The 21,928-nt window shown below is 39.7% G+C and overlaps 1 protein-coding gene across 4 annotated transcripts in view; it reads right to left on the bottom strand.

The window, feature by feature from the left end:
* LOC107094621 (ras and Rab interactor 2-like) overlaps positions 1-21,928 on the bottom strand; it is a 76,538-nt gene that overhangs the window by 50,265 nt on the left and 4,345 nt on the right. For all 4 annotated transcript variants that reach the window (XR_001481690.1, XM_015390360.1, XM_015390361.1 and 1 more), the window contains exons 2-3: positions 9,187-9,354; positions 2,889-3,024 (exon numbers count right to left, since the gene is read on the bottom strand). Coding sequence is in view for 3 of the 4 variants with exons in the window: in XM_015390360.1 (XP_015245846.1) it covers positions 2,889-2,957 (69 nt within the window). In the remaining variant the exon portion in view is untranslated. The remainder of the gene's footprint in view (positions 1-2,888; positions 3,025-9,186; positions 9,355-21,928) is intronic.

Below are 21,928 nucleotides of genomic sequence, written 5' to 3'. Positions count from 1 at the left end.
GTAGGGCAAACACGTAGGGCGGGCACGTAGGGCAAACACGTAGGGCGGGCACGTAGGGCAAACACGTAGGACGGGCACGCAGGACGAGCACGTAGGGCGAGCACGTAGGAAGAGCACGTAGGACGAGCACGTAGGACGAGCACATAGGGCAAACACGTAGGGCAGGCACGTAGGGCGAGCACGTAGGGCGAGCACGTAGGGCGAGCACGTAGGGCGAGCACGTACGACGAGCACGTAGGACGAGCACATAGGGCAAACACGTAGGGCGNGGGCGAGCACGTAGGGCGAGCACGTAGGGCGAGCACGTACGACGAGCACGTAGGACGAGCACATAGGGCAAACACGTAGGGCGGGCACGTAGGGCGGGCACGTAGGGCAAACACGTAGGGCGGGCACGTAGGGCAAACACGTAGGGCAAACACGTACGGCGGGCACGAAGGGCGGGCATGTAGGACGAGCACATAGGGCGAGCACGTAGGGCGGGCACGTAGGACAACAAACGTTCTCATGGAAACATGCTCTTAGGGTTTATTAAGATGAGCAGATGGGTTTTATAAGTGCTAGGTTCAGCAAACATTAGCATTTTAGCTCTGTGTAAGTTATAGCTTTTTGTAATAAACATAATTTATAATTTATAGAAACAATTTATAGAAAAGTTGGATTATTATATTGTGTCCCACCAAACTTTAAGCTGACATGCAGGCAGAGTTGGGGTCTCCTCTTCTAAAAGGCTCCACCTCATGTATTTAGTTGTAATCCTGTTTGAATGTTTTAAAAGCTGCAGCATTTATACTTACATCTAGTTTAGTTCCTTGAGTTTATTGGGGCAGGGAACTTTTCAGCTGTTTTTTTGATTGAATCTTAAAAATGAATTGGATACTAAACACCTTCCTTTATCCAGTCTGTTATCATGAGTAGAGACACTTGTTTTACGTTTTTTAAATGCTCATCTGTTGAATGTTCCTGTTGTTCCTTATGTTCCTAACAGAGCACTTTGCTCTCAATCTGCAGGTTTACTGGTGGTTCCTAGAATTTCTAAAAGTAGAATGGGAGGCAGATCTTTTAGTTATCAGGCTCCTCTCCTGTGAAACCAGCTACCAGTTTTAGTCCGTGAGGCAGACACCCTGTCTACTTTTAAGGCTAGGCTTAAAATTTTCCTTTTTGATAAAGCTTATAGTTAGAGTGGCTCATGTTATCCTAGCTATTTACCTTAGCTATCTCTATAGTTATGCTGCTATAGGCTTACACTGCTGGAAGACATAGGGACCCCTATTTCATCTTTCTGCTTCATTCTATCTCTATTCTCCCACTCTGCAGAATCTGTTAGTTCAATCTCTAACGGTATGCTCTCTCTGCTTTTTCTCATAGTAGCTTCGCCTCGTTTGTTCCTCTGTGGCTGTGACTCCATCCTGGAGAGAAATATCAGCTGTGCTGCTGCCATCATTACCTTTGTTTATAGATGTTGGAGATCGGCCCTTTTTTCCAGTGTAGTCCTGTTTCTCTGACTGTGACTAACTGGATGTGCTCTCTCCATCCTCTGGCATAGGAGCTGGCTCTGAGCTCGTCTGCCTGGCTGTGTTTCCTGGACGGGCCGCCTTTTACAGCTGCTTTTTGTGTCTCTGCTTCTGTCTCCTTGAACCCCAGTTGGCCTCAGCAGATGGCCGCTCACACGGAGCCTGGTTCTGCTGGAGGTTTCTTCCTGCTAAAAGGGAGTTTTTCCTCTCTACTATCGCTACAAGCATGCTTAGTGTGAGGGATTGCAATCTAGTCAAGAGTCGATGCAAATCAACTGGTTTTCCTTAGATAGAAAACTTTGAGCCAGGGCTCCAGGACCAGCTAAGCAAAACAAAACAAAAATTTAAGGCAATATCTGAAACAAAGAAGAATATTATTAATATTATCAAAATATTATTTCAGTTTAAGATGGGGGAAAAAAGTCTGAGTTTTTCTCATATTGTACTGAAATAAAATTTAAAAATCAGGTAAGTTTTTATTTTTTTTCTGTGGCCCTAATCATCTTCCGTAGAATCAGTACCACAAAGAGTGATTGTATTTATACTGTTATGCTAACGCTGCTCAAATCAAAGATGTTTTTTTTTTAATTCTATAGTTCCAGGTTCTCTTCTTTGTCTTGAATTATATTTTTGGCTATTATGAGGATTTGAGTTGGACTATAGTTGGACAGCGCATATCCCGTGTATGTCCATTTTCGGGTTTTTTTTTCTTTTCTTTAAATATTCTGGTCGATATTGGCTATCAGCCAATGTATATCAGCATCGACCTTCAATATCCTATATCGGACGGGCTCTAGCTTGTATGAGTATTTATAATGTGTGTGCACTTATGGCAGAATTCAAACTTCATACAGCACTCTTAAAAACTATTTACATTTTTATATTCTTTAGCAAAATGCTGCATTTACACTGTTTGATGTAGATGGAAGTATAAATTAGACCATAATCATAGAGTTTTAATGAGGGAATTCTATATGATGAAAAGATGTCTGTAGCTTAGTGGGATGGTACAGATGCAAACGCTAATTTAGTTAGTTAGATATCTCTCCATATTTTCCCATGTTTGATACTTTTGTCTCTTTTTGATTCTCACTCAGTTAAACTAACAAATTTATTTTTTTCTGTTGACTGGAAACTGCTTTATCAGCTTTTGTCATAGAGAGGCATTCAGTGACAGTTAACTTGGATTTTAATTCAAGTAAAGGTGTCTGGTTTTGGTTTAACTTCTTCAAAACAAAAACAAAACCCCTTAACAGTCGTTTCCTGTTTTTCCCAGACAGTCCTGGTGTTGAGTCACATCTTCCTATAAAAACAAACATGTTGTTGTGCAGGAAATGATGTTCGCTTTGATAATTGTGTCTATCTTGTCCTTACCTTGAAAAAGCTGCTGCTCCTGTTGGTGAGGCCACAGAAGGGGCTTTCTGATGGCGTGCTGGAGTCCATGTGGTCTTTTTGTTAGCGAGGCTCGGGATCCTCTAAGCCTGAAGCGGCGTTCGGTGAAGAGGGAGATCTGTGGGTCGAAAACATTTAAGCTCAGACACTTTCAGCTGAAGCCCAGCCTGAGGAAATTCCTCCTTTAGCCACAGTCAGCCTTACGAAGCTGTTGGCCGCTTGCATGGTTCTGTTATGTCTGATTTTTCCTTCCCTACACGCTCTGAACATCAGCCTCTTTTTCCACCTCCCTGGCTCTCTAAATCCAGGATAATTGCTTCATTCATTGATTTTTGGCCCCAGCTTTCTTCCTCTGGTTACCTTCTTCTGTTTTTCTTCACATTTCAAGCCACTTTGTTCCCACATTATTTTCCCATGTCCTCAAAATACATTTTCCACCTCAGACAGACTAGCACAGCTGCATACATAAAACCTGACTATCCAAATGCATTTAAACAGTACAAAAGTCCATTTTTTTTTTTCTTGTTACATCTGACTGCTTTTACAGATATTTCTCGGTTGTTACCTTTTTAAACTATTCTTTGATGTGCATTTGATTCCCTATCCAGCCAGACTGGAACTATTAAAGCTGCCCTTCCCTTCCTGGCTAAGGATCACAGAGCTTCCAGGCATGAGCATCGCTCCGTTTGTCCTCTGGTCCACACAGGCGCTTTTATCTAACAGAGAGGAAGTGTGCAGCAACTCCCTAAGCTCAACTCTAGAGTGCACAGAGAAAAGCAGAGATAAGTGTTGCACAAAGTATGCAGGATTGTGTAATGCTTAATTTAGCTACTGAAACTCGAACTGCTTTGCGTGTCACAGATCTTAAAAACCACAGCTGGCTATATTTTACAGTTTAATGGGTGCTGGTCTACAGTGAGGAAAATAAGTATTTGAACACCCTGCTATTTTGCAAGTTATCCCACTTAGAAATCATGGAGGGGTCTAAAATTGTAATCCTAGGTGTGTGTCCAAGTGAGAGACATCAATCTAAAAGAAAATACACAATGTATGATTTTCTAACTATTTATTTGTATGATACAGCTGCTAATAAGTACTTGAACCTGTCTATCAGCTAAGATTTTGACCCTCAAAGACCTGCTAGTCTGCTTTCTAAGGCCCCGTCCACACGAAGTCAAACCCTGGACTAAATTCACAAATTTTTCACCAAACCAGCCTCTCATCCATACGAAGCATTTTTTTTCTTACACGCATGTGTCATAGCGTCGCCTCTAAACACGCATGCGCGACACAGTATCACAACAACAATGGCGCCGTACTGTGTTGAATGGTTGCCTGTTTTCGCCTATTTTTTCTTTGGCACCACAGCGCCACTTACAGGTCTGGCATACATTTTGCAGCGTTTTCAAGCATTCATGTGGTCGATAACATTTATTTTACGTCTCCGTCTTTAAGACGACCGTTCTGGAAAATATTTGCGTTTCGTGTTCGTTTTGACTTCGTGTGGACGGGGCCTACATGTCCACCTCCACTTCATTAATTATCCTAAATTAGATGCACCTGTCAATCAGTAAGAATCCAGCTACTAACATGACCAAGACCAAAGAGCTGTCCAAAGACACTAGAGACTAAATAATACACATCAACAAGGCTGGAAAGAGCTTTGGGGAAATTGCCAAGCAGCTCTGTGAAAAAGGTCCACTGTTGGAGCAATCATTAGAAAATGGATTAAGCTAAACATGACTGTCAATATACCTCAGACTGGGGCTCCATGCAAGTTCTCAGCTCATGGGGTCTCAATGATCTTAAAAAAGTTGAGAAATCAGCCCAGAACTACACAGGAGGAGCTGGTCAATGACCTGAAAAGAGCTGGGACCACCGTTTCCAAGGTTACTGCTGGTAATACACTAAGAAGTCATGGTTAGAAATCATGCATTTGAAATCACGGAAGGTTCTCCTGCTTAAACCAGCACATGTCAGGGCCCATCTTAAGTTTCCAAATGACCATTTGGATGATCCAGAGGGGTCATGGGGGAAAGTCATGGGTTCAGATGAGACCAAAATATAACTTTTTGGTCATAATTCCACTAACCGTGGAAAATGAGTAACATCCCAAGAAACACCATCCCTACTGTGAAGCATGGGGGTGGTAGCATCATGCTTTGGGGTGTTTTTCTATACATGGGACAGGGTGACTACACTGTATCAAGGAGGTGATGACTGGGGCCAGGGATTGCCAGATTTTGAACAACCTCCTTCCTTCCTCAGAGCATTGAAGATTGGTGGAGGCTGGGTCTTCCAACATCACAATGACCCGAAGCACAAAGCCAGGATTACCAACAAGTGGCTCTGGAAGAAGCATATCCAGGTTCTGGCGTGGCCTAGCCGGTCTCCAGACCTAGACCAAATAGAGAATCTTTGGATCGAGCTCGCATTTTGTGTTTCTCAGCTAAAGCCCAGAAACTTGACTGATCTAGAGAGGATCTGTGTGGAGGAGTGGGCCAAAATCCCTCCAGCAGTATATGCAAACCTGGTGAAAAACTACAGGAAACATTTGACCTCTGTAATTGTAAACAAAGGCTACTGTACCAAATATTAACATTGGTTTTTCTCAGGTGTTCAAATACTTATTTTCAGCTGTATCAAACAAATAAATAGTTAAAAAAAATCATGGACATGCACCTACAATGACAATTTTTAGACCCTCCCATGATTTCTAAGTGGGTGAACTTGCAAAATAGCAGGGTGTTCAAATACTTATTTTCCTCACTGTATGTAGTGTAAAGCAGTGTTTGCATCGTGACTTTTTACTTACAAAGTCTGAAGCTGTCTGCTTCAGATGATCAGGTGGATTCCAGCAAAAAAAAAAAAAGAAAAAAAAAGAAAAACAAAATCTGACCATGGGGTGTGTTTTTTTTTTTTTTTCCCCTGACCTAGCAAACTTGTTTTGTCTTGAATAAAAAGAACCATTATTGAGTCAGTTGATCTGAACAAGCTGTATCTTTCAGATGCCTTAGAGGAAGTTCATAGTTATGGAGCTCTCAGAAATCTCAAATACACAGATGAAACACACAGGATCCACATTTGCACAAAACAAGATTAAAATTTATGTATTTCTGATACTTAGACAAATATACAGGATCTTCATTTACCACCTACTTGTGGTCTGGTAACCCCACTGTATTTTTTATTTATGTATCTATTTTGACAGGAAATGATCAGATATCTCACCGGTTTCAGCCGCTAACAAGTACACACCCCACATACACAATGATTTAGACAGTAAGCCAATCACATGAACCTCTGATAACAGCAGTGATGTTGTAGGTGAAACATCAAACTTATTTTGTTTAGCCAGTTATCCCTTTTTATGAGATGTTTAAATTAGGGCTGAAACAATCAAATTAACTGATTATTGAAAAAATTGTCAGCTAATTCAGTAATCGATTAATCTTTAACTTGGGTATTGAGACTCTAAAACATGCCTTTAACTGAAAGAGTAACCCACTAAGGGCAGTAATTTTATAAGAAAATATATAAACATTAGCTTTTAAGATAAAAAAAAAAATTGTCTGTCAATATTTTCTATTCTACGAAGAAGTATTAGGTTTAGAATTTTTTTTTCTTCAATTTCGAGAATAAATTCGTAAAATTAAGAGAATAAAGTCGTAACATTACGAGAATAAATTTGTAATATTATGCTAACAAAAGTTATAACACCCCTAGGGGTCACGGACCCCCTGTTGAAGATCTCCGGTCTAGATGACAAAAAGTTTTCACTCCCGTGTATCTGTCTCCACTGACACCTCCCCTAATTGTTCCCTCAGTGTAGTGAGTCAGCATGACAGACTAGTGATGAAGCACTACTAAGCTAGATAAATGCTAGTCGAGGTTTGGAAAAATAGAGATTAAATTATTGTCAAATCCAAGGGCTACATCTGCAGTATGGGAACATTTCGGGTTCAAACTAAATAACAATAATATAGTTTGTTGCAATAATTTCTGGGACAATTTATTGTCCAGAACTTTTTTTTTTTTATCCCAACAGGTCCATTTCAACCTATCAATTTATTTCTATAGTAGAAAACAAAAACTTCTTCTAAACGACTGATAAAATTTATGATGTGATCCCAGAAACTTGGGCTACCAAATAGTATTTGTTCATAGACACAAAAACTGAACAATCAGGCATTCGTACATAGGAAAGAAAAAAGGAACATCCATCCATCCATTTTCAAACACGCTTTATCGCAAGCAGGGTCGCGAGGGGTGCTGGTGCCTATCTCCAGCTGTCTACGAGTGAGAGGTGAAAAAGGAACATAATCGCCTTAAAGTTTTAATAGAGAGGAAAAATAGTGCGTCTAGAGCAGTTTTAACTTGTGTGATGGTAGATTATGCTTTCTTTTCTCTATGTGGCTGATCTAAATCACGCTAAAAATGTTTCAAGTAATAAAAATTGAGAGAATTCGACAGTGTGCTGGGCGCCTCTAGCGATAATGCGTTTCCGGTGAGAGCAGTCGTGTGACGAAACCCAGCTGATACGTCAGTGTAGTAAAAGTCCTCCAGCAGGTGTATAGACCCACTACTTTATGCATGGTTAAGCACTCTGAAAGGATGGTTAAAACATCATTACAATGGTCTATTGTACTGCTGCCGATTGAAGGAATGGCTTTGGATCGGGAAAAGGAATCTTTAATTAACTAAATGACCCGGTTTTGCGCCAAATTTTGATCCGGAAATTAAATAGATTAGACAAAAATCTTCGGCGTCCAATCCAATACAGCAAACTATGTTCGGGTCACTTCACGGCAGATTCTTTAATCATCAATCCTGCTCTCACAGCATCAGTTGGATTCAATATACCAAAGTATTAACAGCTTGTTTTCTTTGTTGTATAGCTTTAATAAAGCACCTGATGGCAATAAAGCTGATTCAAAGCATTGTTTTTTGTTTTTTTATATATTTTATTTCATAAAGCAACAAACCCTAGCTAGTTGCATGGTTTAGTATAGCTGCAGATCCAGACGGATTTTCCCATATCATTATGGTCCGGGCTCCAGAGCAAAAACCACAATGGATAATAGTCAGTTACCGCAGTCGGTGACCCACAGCTCTAACCCCACTGCCATGGAGCCATGAGCTAAAAAACAGGTAAAAACCACATCCTAAGGGCAATGTTTCCCACCTGGAAAACAGCAGAAAGGATCTGGTGCTTGGACCGCCTGCTGTAATCGGATTACCGAGGGACCGCCTTCCCCATCCAGGCTCAGCAGAGGAGCATAGCCTGCTATGCAGAACCACCAGCACCGCACACAGGCCGTTAGCCTTCACGCCCGGCTGCAGCACCACGAACCCAACAAACCGAACCCAGCCACCACAGAACCAATCCTGTGATCCCCTCTTCAAACAAAAAGGTTAGACTCTGGTTCAAACTAATTAAATGGTAAAATGGTAAATGGCATGTACTTATATAGCGCCTTTATTCAAGTCAGGAGACTTGACCAAAGCGCTTTACACTACACTCATTCACCCATTCACGCACACACTGATGGTGGCAAGCTACATTGTAGCCACAGCTGCCCTGGGGCTCACTGACAGAAGCGGGGCTGCCGTACACTGGCGCCACCGGGCCCTCTGACCACCATCAGTAGACAATGCAGGTGAAGTGTCTTGCCCAAGGACAAAACGACACTGAAAGTCAGAGTCAGGGCTTGAACCATCAACCCTTCGATTTCAGGGCAAACTCCTACATCCAACGCCACTGTCGCCCCTAATTAAAGCTGTGCTTCAATGTTCTGAAAGATAAATAACTTCCACCGGCTCTGCATAAGATCGAAGAACATTTAGCAGCGGTGGTTAAACCAGTGAGCATTAATAAAACCACTAAGACTCTGACTGCTTCATATTTATCCTCATTTAAGGATAAAAACTCCATCACAAAGCTGAATAAATATTGACTCGCTATGTGAAATGACTACTTTCTGACTAAACTGGCGTCACGGTATCCTACAGCACCTCAGTGAGTCACGTGACCAAATAACGAATTTAGCTTCGTCTGCTATCTTAGTAAATTATTTTATGTTATAAACCACAATATGCTGGATTTTTTTTTACTTGTGATGTATTTAATTTTGTACATACTATCAAATGAGAAACTATAAGTATGTGTTTTGTATTTGTGTTTTAAGTCCTAAGCTCCCTGTGCAGTTTGAAGTTGCAACAATTGCTTTCACTTTATGATTGTTACTTTAAGTAGAGCTCTGCAAGACTCAGTTTTTACCCTAATGGATGTTTTTGAGCCTTCAGTGGCTCTTTCCCAGCATGTTGCCAGGTTTCCAGTCCAAAGTTAGGAGCCTCCTGACGTCAAAGGAATTGGTGGCGTAGAGAAATGCACTCTTCAATCCGCTGGTCATCCTAAAGTTCACCCCGTCTCTGGCCAAGCAGCTATCTGTTCAAAGAAAAAGACACACATTATTAATGTGTAGAGTTGAACCATCTAGCTGGAGAAACATACAGTTTAAACTGAGGTGCACAACAAGCTGTTTTGCACTGAGGTGCAAGAAATTAAGCATCTTTCACCATTCTATCGCCTTAGCTGGATCGATTAAATAGGTAATAGGTAAAATAGGTAAACATGTAAGCATAATTATCCGTAACTTATTGGGTTTTTCAACATGTGGGTGAAACTTGGCCTAAATTTAAAGGCATAGAGTAAAATCAGGGGTGTGTAGAGATTAAACATTAAATCAGGTTTTAATGAGGCTACATGTAGCTTAAGTAAGGGTCTGGGAAAAATTGCTAAACACAATAACAGCTAACTGTTAATGTTGCTAATTCTACATCTAAATTAACTCACACACAACTCACTGTCTCATGCGTTATCTCGCAAGAAAGAACGGGTATAAAAAGGCTTAATTTGAGCTCCGTTTAATGTGTTATTTCACCTAAAACTGATTAAACATGAACTTAAAGACAATTTTAAAAGCAAAAAAAATAAATAAAATGTTAATTAAACAACAGGTTATGACTCCTTTAAATGTGATTGTGTTGCAGATCCCCCTGCTTCAAATGTTCCGTTCTTCAGCATATGAACATACAATAGATGCTATATTTATCTAATATCTTTTACAAATCTTTAGAAAAAGATGAATACCAAAACAATAAATGTCCTTCTGTATGAGTATTACTGTTTACTCAACAGAAGAAAGATGAGTTCATACTTTAGAGCAGGGGTTTTAAACGTTTTCCAGGCCACGGACCCCCAAACTGATGGCGAGATGGAGCCAAATTGTGTTATATCAAACTGGTCCTACAGTCACTCTATTACAGATGGACTAATGTAATTAAAGTAGTTTCTCCCTGGGATTATTAAAGTATTTCTGATTCTGATTCCTGGTTGATGGGACAGGTGTTGTGAATGAAACGGTGCCCAGCTTGAAAGAGCGCCTGTGTGTCGCTGAAAGACTGAAAGACATCTTCTGCCTCCATTTATCTGTTTACTACAGTCTGTTGAATTCATGTTAATGTGGATTTAAAGACATTTCAATTAGTAAAAAAAAATGCAGGGGGGAATATGAACAAAAAAGTCTAATCAACCCCCATGCAGTACCTTCAAGGACCCCCTAGGGGTCGTGGACCCCCTTTTGAAGACCTCTGCTTTAGACTCTGCAGACAGAGAAAGAGACTCAATTTAAGTTAACCAATGAGACTGATGATGTTATGAACACTAAGGTTTTTTATGGTAGCTGGTATTTGCCAACCTAAAGGCCCATTTGTATGCAGGCAGCTACTGCTTCCCCTTTTTTAAACTATGAAGAGATATGCCGCCTTCAAGGTTTCACTTCCTCAAAAAGAAAACACTGACGCCAAAAAGTCAGCCACAAAGTAAATATGACCTCTAAAAATCACCGACCGCCACAACAGTTTTTGTACCATCTATTTCCAAAAGAGTCAAAAAGTAAACAATAGATTACATGTTTCTTCCAAGCTTCCAATATCATATAATAGTTTAAATCTTGGGCTTCTTTAAAGGTTTTTGTCTTTAACTTTGGCTGCTTTTCAGTCATTTTCAGGCTGGTGATTGACAGAGTTCAGTTGACTAGAGTTTATATTTTATGAGTAGTTTGAACTCTACACAAATTGCCCCCTGCATTCTGTATTTTATTACGATGCATAGTAAATACAAATAAAAAAAGAAAGTTTTAGATTGGCTTTAAGGTTTTCTGTTACGATCAGCTGGTCAAGTGTTGTTAATGAACTAATTGATTATTAGAGGCAGGATCAAGTCATTTCTTCCCAAGTTACAATTAAGTCTCCAAGCTTACAGTGAAGTCGCTCAAAATAAGTCCAAAAAGTTTCTGAGATTTTACCTTTATTTCAAATCCCAGTTTTATGTTTTCAGATTTAAAGGAAAAGTCCGGTCAGCAAGGAATAATCAATGGATCATTATTTATACGTTTCAATTCAATTCAGTTTATTTATATAGCGCCAAATTCACAACACGTCATCTCAAGGCACTTTACAGTTCAACCAGATCGTTTGCTGTGATTTAATTAATTTAGCGAATTAATCAGAAAAAAATAAAAAATAAAAAATTTGGTCGCCATCACAGAGTCTGGTAGCGGCCATTTTTGCCCAAATATAGTAACATCTCACTCCTGACATCTTCCGGCAGTGGCATCACAGTGCGGTAAGCCTAGCGCCATTCTCACCACTTTACAAGCAAAATCAATGGGAACTACAAGACACATCTGCATTTAACAACAATTACTGAAGATTTCCAGAGGACTTCACCATTGAAATTCACCAGAGCTATAGTTGCAAACATCAGTCCGGCGCATGCACCATCAGCTCATTTGTGTATCCAGATAAACATCCGGGTCGCCCTCCATTTTATTTTCTTGAAAAGACATAAATTATGTTTTTCCCTCTCCCAAAATAGTAAGCGTACTAAAATTTAATGTGTTAAATGTTAATAATGTATTTCCTGAGAAAATAAATGCCTTAAAATTCTTTCTGTTTTAACCGGAAATAGAAACCTACGCTGCTTCCAGGAGCTAATTTTTTCGGCTTTGGATTCAAACATAAATCTAGTCTTTTTGAGTTTTATGTTTTCGTTTCGTTTTAACCTTACGGTATATAGTGCATAATCTGAAGACAGAAACAAATAAAATGCAGATAAACACAGTTTAATCATATTTTGCCGGACTGCCCTGAGCATGTCCGATAATGGCGTTAGAGAAGCAGTTTGACGAAGAAAATGTAAAAAGCATAAAAATTGTCTCAGATGTGTATTACCATTCTTTAGTGAGTAAAGGATTGAAATAAGTAAATTTAGTAACATAATGACATTATTGATGGACACACGGATCTGTTAGAGTATGCGCAGGACAGATCGTGCTTCCAGGACGGATCGGGTAAGGACAAGCATCATAGGAGTTGTTTTGGGGGCATAGGCACTGTGTTGGGAGGCGGAGTCACATTACCAACAGGCAGTGAAACGTAGTGATCATCTGTATGAATGATCCTTATAAAGTCCACTCTATAGTCCCTGCTCTATAATGCTGAGGGTAGTGATGGTGAGATGAAGCCTCATGAGGCATTGAACCGTTTGGCCAAATTGCTTCAACGCTCCCCACAGTTCATGAAGCGTCATGTGAACATCTCACCACCTACTGGTGGAGTGCAGAACTACAGTTAGAAATGTAATTTCTTATTTTTTGCAATTGCTTTCTTTGTTTTTTCTTTCATAAGCTTTTTTGTGTGTAAAATGTCTTAGAAGAGAACAATCATTTAAGGTACACTGTTTTGCCAAATTAGCGAAATAAGCTCAATCAGACAGTGAAAGCGAAATGACAGCTTTCCAGAAAGCAATACTACTTAAAACCCATAACATCTGTAACCAGTGGCACACTCAGATTTTGATCATTATACTGTATAATCTAACCAAACTAATTTTAACCAACTAGATTGGTTGTTTTTCCAACCAATCTATTCGTAGAATATATAAAAACTCTATCCAATTCTCCTACAAACTCCCAAATCATGACTGAATACAGAGGCTGTTTAAATGCCTGGGTGAGCTGAACCACTTCCTGAAGCGGTCACATGGTATGGCGGGGTAGTGAGGCTTCGGACGTCATCTATTTTGGCTCCTGCCCCAAATGAAGCAAGCCTCGATACGCGCCTCGTGGAAACGCCCCCTCCAATACTCAACACACGCATCGATGCCTCGGCTCATCTCATAACATTACTAGTTGAGGGGTTAGGGCAGATTTTTAGACGCAGACTAATAGAGCCGACCGCTAATGCTAAGAAAAAACACAGCAACATGCCATGGGAGAGGTGTATGTGGGTAACAGAGGTAGGTCAAAGTCATTGTTAATGAAAAAGATGAGATTCATATGAACTCACTGAAAAATGAAACCCGTGCTCTTTAATTTTTTACTCTGGGACCCAGTATCCAAAATGATGGTTTTACCTCTCTCAAAACGCTGCTCAGTCTGATAAATAGCTTAAAAGACTTAATATTTTCTTGGTTACACCTCATCTTGTCTCAGTGTGGATGAGACCTATGAGTTGGGCTGTTTCTTTTTTTTTTTTTTTTTCCTGAGCCACATGCTGCCTTTAGGCAGGAAAGAGTCATTTCTACTAACTCTGATTGACCCTGTCTTGATTGAACTATGTCTTTTGGTTCACTATATCCTGTTGAAAAGACCATAGAGGTAAAATCAGTAGTGAACTGTTACTGCAGGTTAAATCCACATTTTGCTCATATAATGGCTCTATGCCCAGCTTCCTCAATGCCTCATGAAGCAGCTACTCAAAAAAAAAAAAAAAATTACTTTACAGTGCATAAAGAAAGACATTCTGCTGGAGATGTGGATGAAGCCATCATCAGACCTAACCAAGAGCATCTGCTCACCCTTTTTTAAGTCGAAAACGGTTTTGTCTCCAGGAATGATTGTTGCTCTGAAGACAGTTAATCACAGCTGAGAATGTAAAGCTGTGCAACCGACTTCTTTAAACAAACAACTTTGTCTTAATGTCTTGTTCTGTTTGGCAGTTTCTTAGGCGTTTAAATAAACATGTCTAATAAATGTACATTTAAACTGTAACCGTAAGAGGAAAGGTTCAGGATTATGGGATTCAGCAGGCTCCTTGTTGCTGTCTATACAGCTGCATAAACCTGCTGTGGATTAAAAAACAACCTCCCACACATGGATTGTGTTTATGCTCTAAAAACAAGCCAGATGATGTTGTGGGTGTGGGCATCCACTGGAGACAGCAAACCAATAGAGCCAGAGAGTATGGACTCTGTAAGGGTCAGTGTCCAGACCAGAATTTGGGTCACTGGTTCTTGTTGAGCCCAGCTGGACCTGCTGCTCCATGTTGTTTTAATTAAGAACAAAAAAAGACCTTCAGGAATGTGAACATTTGTTTTGTGCAACAGGATTTTACACAGGATGTTTATGCGTCTTTAGTCTGTCGAACACCAAGCTAACCAACTCCTTAACCACTAAGCAATGCCTCCAGGACCTTATTATAGCTAACTGAAAAGAAATAAAATTATAAATCACACTGCATATGTAATAAGAGGATGTCTTGTCTAAATAATGGTTGGAAACTATGTCAGCCACTATTACCGCCCTCCCCACAGCTTTCCACACTGAAGGTCAACAGAGAGTCTGGACTCTGTTCCTGCGTCTACTTCACTTTAGCTTTGCTTCAGAATTTCTGTATGGGGCTCAGCATTGAGCTGAGAAGCAGGAGGAGGAGGAAGTACGAGTAGATTATGTAAAACAGGAACATTTCTGAGGAGAAAATCTTCTAGTTACAGATGGAAAATTGCAAGTAAAAGATCCCCACAGTGGCTGTTATATGTCAGATATTTGCAGGTTGAAAACAGTATAAACAGCTAGCAGTGCACTTTGGAGTGGAAATTCCAAGCAAAGTCATCCCAAGGTCAGATCAGACATTATTGTCTAGCTTGGCTGGGGAAAAAAAGTAAAAAAAAAACCAAACAGCTCTGTTTAAAACTCTTCAGACCACAGTTTGGAAGTGATTCCTGGACAGTTAGGACATGACTGAACAAATAACCCGTTCTTATCGAGAATCGGACAGGATAGTGAGCCTCTGATGGTTTTTGATTGCTCTTCTAGCCACATTTTTTATGGGGAGCCTTAAGTTTTTTAAGTCAATCAAAAACCCATCCATGCAAACCCCATAGTCCCCTCTAAACCCATAATACAAACAAACAAAAACAACAAATAATAATTTTGGTGTTAAAACAGCCAAGTTAAGGTTAACCCTATGTTGTGATTCAGTGTCGCTGATGTAACCGGAACTAGGCCCCTCTGAAGATACACACACTTCCCATATTAGCGTTCTATTTTGCCTGTAGCTCAGTCAGGCTAAAGGCTATACAAAGCACTTCCAGCTGAAGGCTACTCTATGTAGCAACCAAATCCTCCCAGAGAAGTCTGCGCTTGCTGGATCAAGTCAGATTTTAACTGAGTTGAAAGCAGCGTTTCCTTAATCCTGCTGCAGCAGCCACAGACAAGAGCTAATCCAGCTCTGCTAACCGCCAAACAACGTGGCCCCCAATTGCTGTTCGCCTAAGGAACCGTTAGAAGCCGCCAGACTATGACTGCCTGAGACGGAGAGACGGAGCCGCACCCAGGAGCTGCTGGAGGATGCGGCTACAAGCTAACCACCGTAGCTAAAAGGGAGACAACCCACATGCTACAGTGAGTTATAAAATTAACATCCTTGCAAAATGCCTCTTATTATTGCTGCTGTTGGATGAACGGACTGGACTGAAGACGGGGCTGCAGAACACTGGACAGAGCCAAAGGCCTTCACTCCACCGAACCAAAACGTTAACATCAACCTTAGCCCTCCTTTCCACCTGATTCGTAATTACTGCTCTGCTTGGGTGAACTAGGTAGAAAAGATAGTTGTGCTGGTGTTTTATTTGAAATAAGCTTTCTAATTCAACTGTTGATTGTTTTAAAGGTTTAACTTAACGCTAACGCTTACTACAGACCTAAAGAGTCACAGGCTGCTGAAGCTAACTGTTACATCATGAGCTAACCCTCTCTTTGTTTCAGTTGGACCCGACCAGAACCAGAACCCCTGGGGCCAGCTAAGCTAACGGGGCTCTCAGCCTCATCATAGTTTAATGCATTTCTGAGTCATTATTCATGTTTCACCATAAACTGAATGAAACTTAACTGTTTTCACTGTAGTTAACATCTCTGTGTCAGGGTATATTTACATTTATCTGCTGCTATTATAAAGGACACTTTCAAATGCTTCCAGCCTTAAACTTCGAACATTCCTCAGACTTTGAACAAACTCTTAAACCCCTCTTACCCTTTTATTTCTTTAATTTTGCTTATTATCAGTAGTGTTTAGTGTTTGCTTAGTTATTAGGTACAATACTGTGTGATTGTAGCTAATAAAGGTACCACTGTATTTTAACTCGAGTCATTTGTTTTTATTTTACACAGTGAACGATTTATCACACAGGCTGGATTCACCCTTTCAGTAGCATCCGAATGAACAGGGACACATTTATTTGGTTGGTGGTTAATAACGTTGCTGATTGCCATAGCCTAAATAACTAAATTGGTAAAAGACAACTGGATGTTTAACAGCCGGTTTCAGGAGTCCAACCTTTTAGGAGGCTAAAACCCTGGTCACTAAGCAAATTACAGTTATAATCATTCAACTGATAATAAATAACTAGTTTTACCCTTGATTTGAATTACCTATTAATTAACTATAACTTCCAGTTCTAGTTGTTAATTATATTCATAACCTTCTGGTAACTTTCACAGCACCTAGGTACTGAGGCTTCTTTGGACAGAACGGGCCCCTATTTTCCCACCATGTTGTGGTACTCAGAAGGTCCAATGGAAAACTGCTGTTGAGAGGTAAGGCAAGGCAAGGCAAGGCAAATTTATTTGCATAGCACAATTCAGTACAAAGACAATGCAAAGTGCTTTACATGATTAAAATATAGGAAAATAAAACAGAATCAAAGCAAGTAGGAAAAAAAATAAAATAAACAAAAAAGAATATTAAAAACAGTTGGACTAAAGAAAATAAAAAAGTTTAACTAATGATGTTTCAGTTGAACTGTTTAACTAGAACAGTCGAAGGCAATCCTAAACAAATGTGTTTTTAGTCTTGATATTGCTTGTAAAGATTTTTCTAAAAGATGCTGAATTGTCCACTTTAAGGTGAATATGCTTTCAGTTAGCAGACCGTTACACTCTCTACTGTATGCCGGTTGGGGCCATTCTAATGATCATAAACACAGCTCTATGTGCTATACCACACATATATACCTGAACAGCATTAAGAAATACAGTCCTCTAAACACTTATGCTGCATTCACTCCAAACTAACACCTCATCTTGGAAGCTGGTGCACATTGAAGTCAGACGTCCATTTAGTTTTTTTTGGTGCCCTTGACGTGTGTTGAGTAAAGTGTATACAGAAGGAGACAATCTGATATATGATCCCCTCCCATTTATCCTACAGCTGTCAAGATGTTTGGGGATGTTCTATGTGAAATATCTGACTTTAAAAATAGACATCTTAACTTCTGAAGACAAATAGAATACCATGTAATTAGAAGTATTGGTTCTGCTTGAAAAACTACTACTGGCCTGGCCAGCTAGAGTGACTTATGTCGTGGACACAGCGTATCAGTCTGGAAAGGAGCAGGTGGAGCCCGATTTCAAAAGCGGGACTAACATTAGGGCTGCAGCTGTCAATTATTTCAGTAATCATTTAATCCATTAATCTAAAAACTAATATTTAGGACATAAAAAAATGTGCAATTTAAATGAATTGCAAATGAAAAGGCATGTTAAAAAAAATATGTTTACAAATTAATTCATGTAAATATATGAGGTTAGATACAATTTTATCTTTAATAGGAAAATGTAACATTTATCTATATTGTTTTGTCTTAATTACTGTAGGTTATATATCATTACTATAGCAATGATTCAATTGGAATACAAAATTATTTGATGAGTATTAAGTTCAGCCCTAGCCTCAGCTGAAACAGTTTAAAACTTAAGAGAAAACTACAAATGTGATGCACTTTAGATAAAAAAAAGAAACCTCTTATAGCAGTCAACTGTTGATATTTTAATCGTATAAAAAAGCTTTTCCATGATGCAATAAAGGGTATCAATAAAACATCACAACTAACTAGTATGGCTAAAGAAAAGTGGTGTTGGATTATAAGCCCGCCTCCACTGCACTGTGATTGGTCGGGTTTGTTTTAGACCAGAGAGTCTATAACCTCCAGTATGTTGTTCCTGGCTGACTTCTCCTGTCTTTTTATTAGAGCAGCAAACAGAATAGTTTTACAGAGAGAGGAGACTTAAAGAGTCTGGAAAACCCTCTGGACAGCTGTTACAAAAGAGCACATCAGCTCTCATTATTTTTTTTTTATAGTTTTCCTAAAAAAACATTTAAAAGCAATGGAAACCAAAGCAGAGGTGGAAGAGCACAGCTGAAAGGGTTTTACTGATGCTCCGCCTGTTCTACACCTAAAATAGTTACTCAAGTCATGAAAAAATTGTTTTCATTAAGATGCAGACAATGTTGAAAGTCTTTGCACTTAATCTGGATTAAATCCATTTCAGTGCGGTGAGAGAGCTTAATGTAAATGTTTGATAACTTAACTATCAGGATGGGGTTATAACTGATCCGTGATTCAAGACAACATTTGGCACATTTTAGCTTAACATAAATATAAATGTGCAAAAAAAAACAGTTATATGATGAACTAACATGTTAGGATTTGCTAAAAAATTAAATAAATGGTTATTAATCATAATTAATTTGGGACAAAAAGGAGATATTAGAGCCATACTGACGGAGCAGGTTTTAATCCAAAGGCCTTCATAGTTTGGGAGGTAATACTTTCTCATGGGTTGATATGGAAACCTGAGTAGCTCCAGAGGAACAGTTACCACGGAGACAGTCCCAGGTATTAACTATGATTCAACTCTGATGAAAAGGTCAAACTGAACCTGAGGTCGCCTCAATAAAGCCACTAATCCTGTTTTATAGCCCTGTGCTGGATTAGCATTCCTGTACCTGCTGCTCTGTTTCCGGAACATTTCTAAACGGCAAAACAATTCATGCTGCAAATGCCTGGCTTCTATTTCACATAGCAGGGTTAGCGGCAATCCACAGTAAGTTCTGGGGTGCATTCCTACCATGGCTATTTCCGTTTTAGAAAGCTAGGAAGCCATTATCCTGAGTAGAACTATGGCCGTTTCTCAATGTTTACTTGTGCATTCTCGTGTCCTCGTGAAACGTCATCAGCCTCAGCCCTAGTAGCTACTATTCCAATTCATAAGAACAGCAGACCGTGAACGGACAAGGTCCCCGGACGTTGTTCTCACAGCTCACTCTTTACCCAGCATGCACCAGAGCAGACTCCGTTCTTGAGATTGACAGCTTGAGATCGTACCTTATATGGGGCCCACTCAGATAATGTTGCTTGAGGGCCTATTGTTGTGTCATTACACCATTGGCTCTGATGGCAAGTTTTATTTTCCAAAATGTTAATTTGATTTTTGTTTATCTGACTGTGACAATTATTATTCCCCCACTAAATGAAAAAAGTAAGAATTTATTACTATCTAGAGACTATCAATAACAGGAGGTGAAATGCAGCTCCAGACAAGCCGAGCGTGTGGTGAGGTCATCAGTACGCTTCTGTTCCAATTCACCCATATTTATGCTGTGTGCTCCCGTTCTCCCAAAGTCCAGACTCTCATGTGTTCTTCTCAAGAACACACTTGGCGAGGAAACGAGTTCGTACTTGCATTCTAGTTAATTGAGAAATGGCCCTTGTTTGGAATAAGCAGTGTTTCCTGCTTTTTAGCTGTGATCTGCACAAGGAAGTGTTGGAAATGGTGAGTCCCTTTCTGGAAGGACTTGTTGCATCTAGATATATTTTCTATTTAAATTTTAAATCCATGTCTAAATATATCTATATTTATTTGTTCAATCTAATTCTACATCCTATATCTATCTATGAATGTCACATTTATTTCTAAATCTTAGATTTATATTCAAATGTAAATCTTATAAATATATCCTGAATCTAAATATTTATCTTATGTCAAATTTAAATCTTAAATTTAAGGTTTAAATGTTTGAAATTTATGCCAATAAACTGTGCCCCTTAACAGCTCAGTTTGTGACCACACCTCCAGGGATAGCAACAAATCAGAAAAGGAGGTATCGTTTGAAGGACTCCCCCCACCCTCTCATTTCCTACACCATTGTGAAACTAGAACTTCTCCATTTGAGGAGTTTTTATCTGGAATGTAAAATGTTTTTTTTTTAGAATCTTGGTATAATTACTGCTCTAAGTGGGTTCCTCTGTCAGCTAAAGGCGTATTTTACTCTCTATACTCCAGTTAACGATTAATCGATTGCCTAATTAGTTGACGATTATTTCAATAATTGATTAATCCGCTTAATTGTATCAGCCCTAGTTTGGCCAAAAACTGAGCTCTTAGGCGGAGTTCACACTGCAGACAAATGGCCCAAATCAGATTTCTTTGCCCTGAAGTGAATCGGGTGAGATTCTTTCTCACTGTGTGAACAGGTCAAATCCAATCTGATCTTGGCCACATTGGCGTATGGTTTTAAATCCGATAAAGGTTGGATCTTTTGGAATCTGATCCAAAAGAAACTTGAGGGGTCATACTGTAACAGGTGAGTTGACTACGTCACTCCTCTACAGAAAGCCATAATTAATAGTTTAGCTCTCTTTCTTCTCAAACGGGGCCTATGAATTTAGCTTGGAAGGAGGTTCAGGAAAATAAAGCTGAAAAGTATCTCTAGACATTAGTTTAGGTGACACCACCAGGGTGGACTGTTGACATCTCTGACCTATCCGGGACCTCCTTTATTCTGATGATGAAGGCTCAGTAGGGTCTCTTCTTCCTCAGGAAGCTGAAATGAGGGATGGTCTTTCCTCCACAATGCTTTAAAGCTTTTAGAGAGAAACAACAGAGAGCATCCTGTTTGGGGGAGAGTAGCTACATGGCACAGGGAACGTTGAACACCCTCTCATTGATCTGGACTCTATATAAATCAGAAGGGTTCAAAAAAGAGCCAGGACCCTCACACCTGCCCCCCATCTCTCCTATGTACCGCTGGTTTCCCAGACTCAAAAAGAACCTCTCCCCTAAAGCTTTTAAAGCTACCTCCCTCCTTTAGGCTCTTTATTGTTCTAATTCAGACCCCGCAAAAGTAAATATTAGTGTAAATAATAGTTGTTAACTGAAGCTTTGCACATTACGACATGTAACACCCATCCGGGAGCATTATGGGGTTATGGGTGTTGCTCAGAGAGCCAGAGTATCAGAGCCATCCTGTGGGATTCAAACCAGGTGCAGCCTGTTTTAGGATGCAGAGGTCACACTCTTGCCACCAGGCCATCTGTCCTGGTTTTGTCTTTACAACTTTGTTCTGAAAAGTCCCGATTATCCCAAAACGGCAACATGTTTCTGAAACTTTAAAAACATCCAAACCACTAGAGATCAACTGATACAGGTTGTTGATACCTATTATTTTTACATCAGTCTAATCGATACCAAATAAGTGCTGCCGATTTTTGTTGTAGTCCAACTTTGCCTCCGCTTCCTCTATTTACGTGATACAAACGAAACAGTGATAAAAAAAAAAAGGTAAACAAATCTAAATTTAAAGAAAAAAAACTATTAACAAATCAAAGCAAACATTAATAATGGAAAATGGACGGAGCAGCAATGTATCCACCTCAGTTGGTCTCATGGCATGGCTGCTGTTATGTGCTTCGGGCACATTAGGATTTTTGTCTATTTCTTTTCTTTGTTTTCTTACAGACTTTTGTTAATATATTTTGGGATTCTTTTAGCGAGTTAACTACGTTAATTTGTGGTGCTGTCGTCCGCCTATAAATAGGCTGGCTTTCAGCATGTTGG

The sequence above is a fragment of the Cyprinodon variegatus genome, unplaced genomic scaffold (assembly GCF_000732505.1).
Source record: "Cyprinodon variegatus isolate N-32 unplaced genomic scaffold, C_variegatus-1.0 Scaffold494, whole genome shotgun sequence".
NCBI lineage: Eukaryota > Metazoa > Chordata > Actinopteri > Cyprinodontiformes > Cyprinodontidae > Cyprinodon > Cyprinodon variegatus.
Note: the sequence above shows the minus strand (reverse complement) of the source record. Positions and strands in the feature narration are given on the sequence as shown.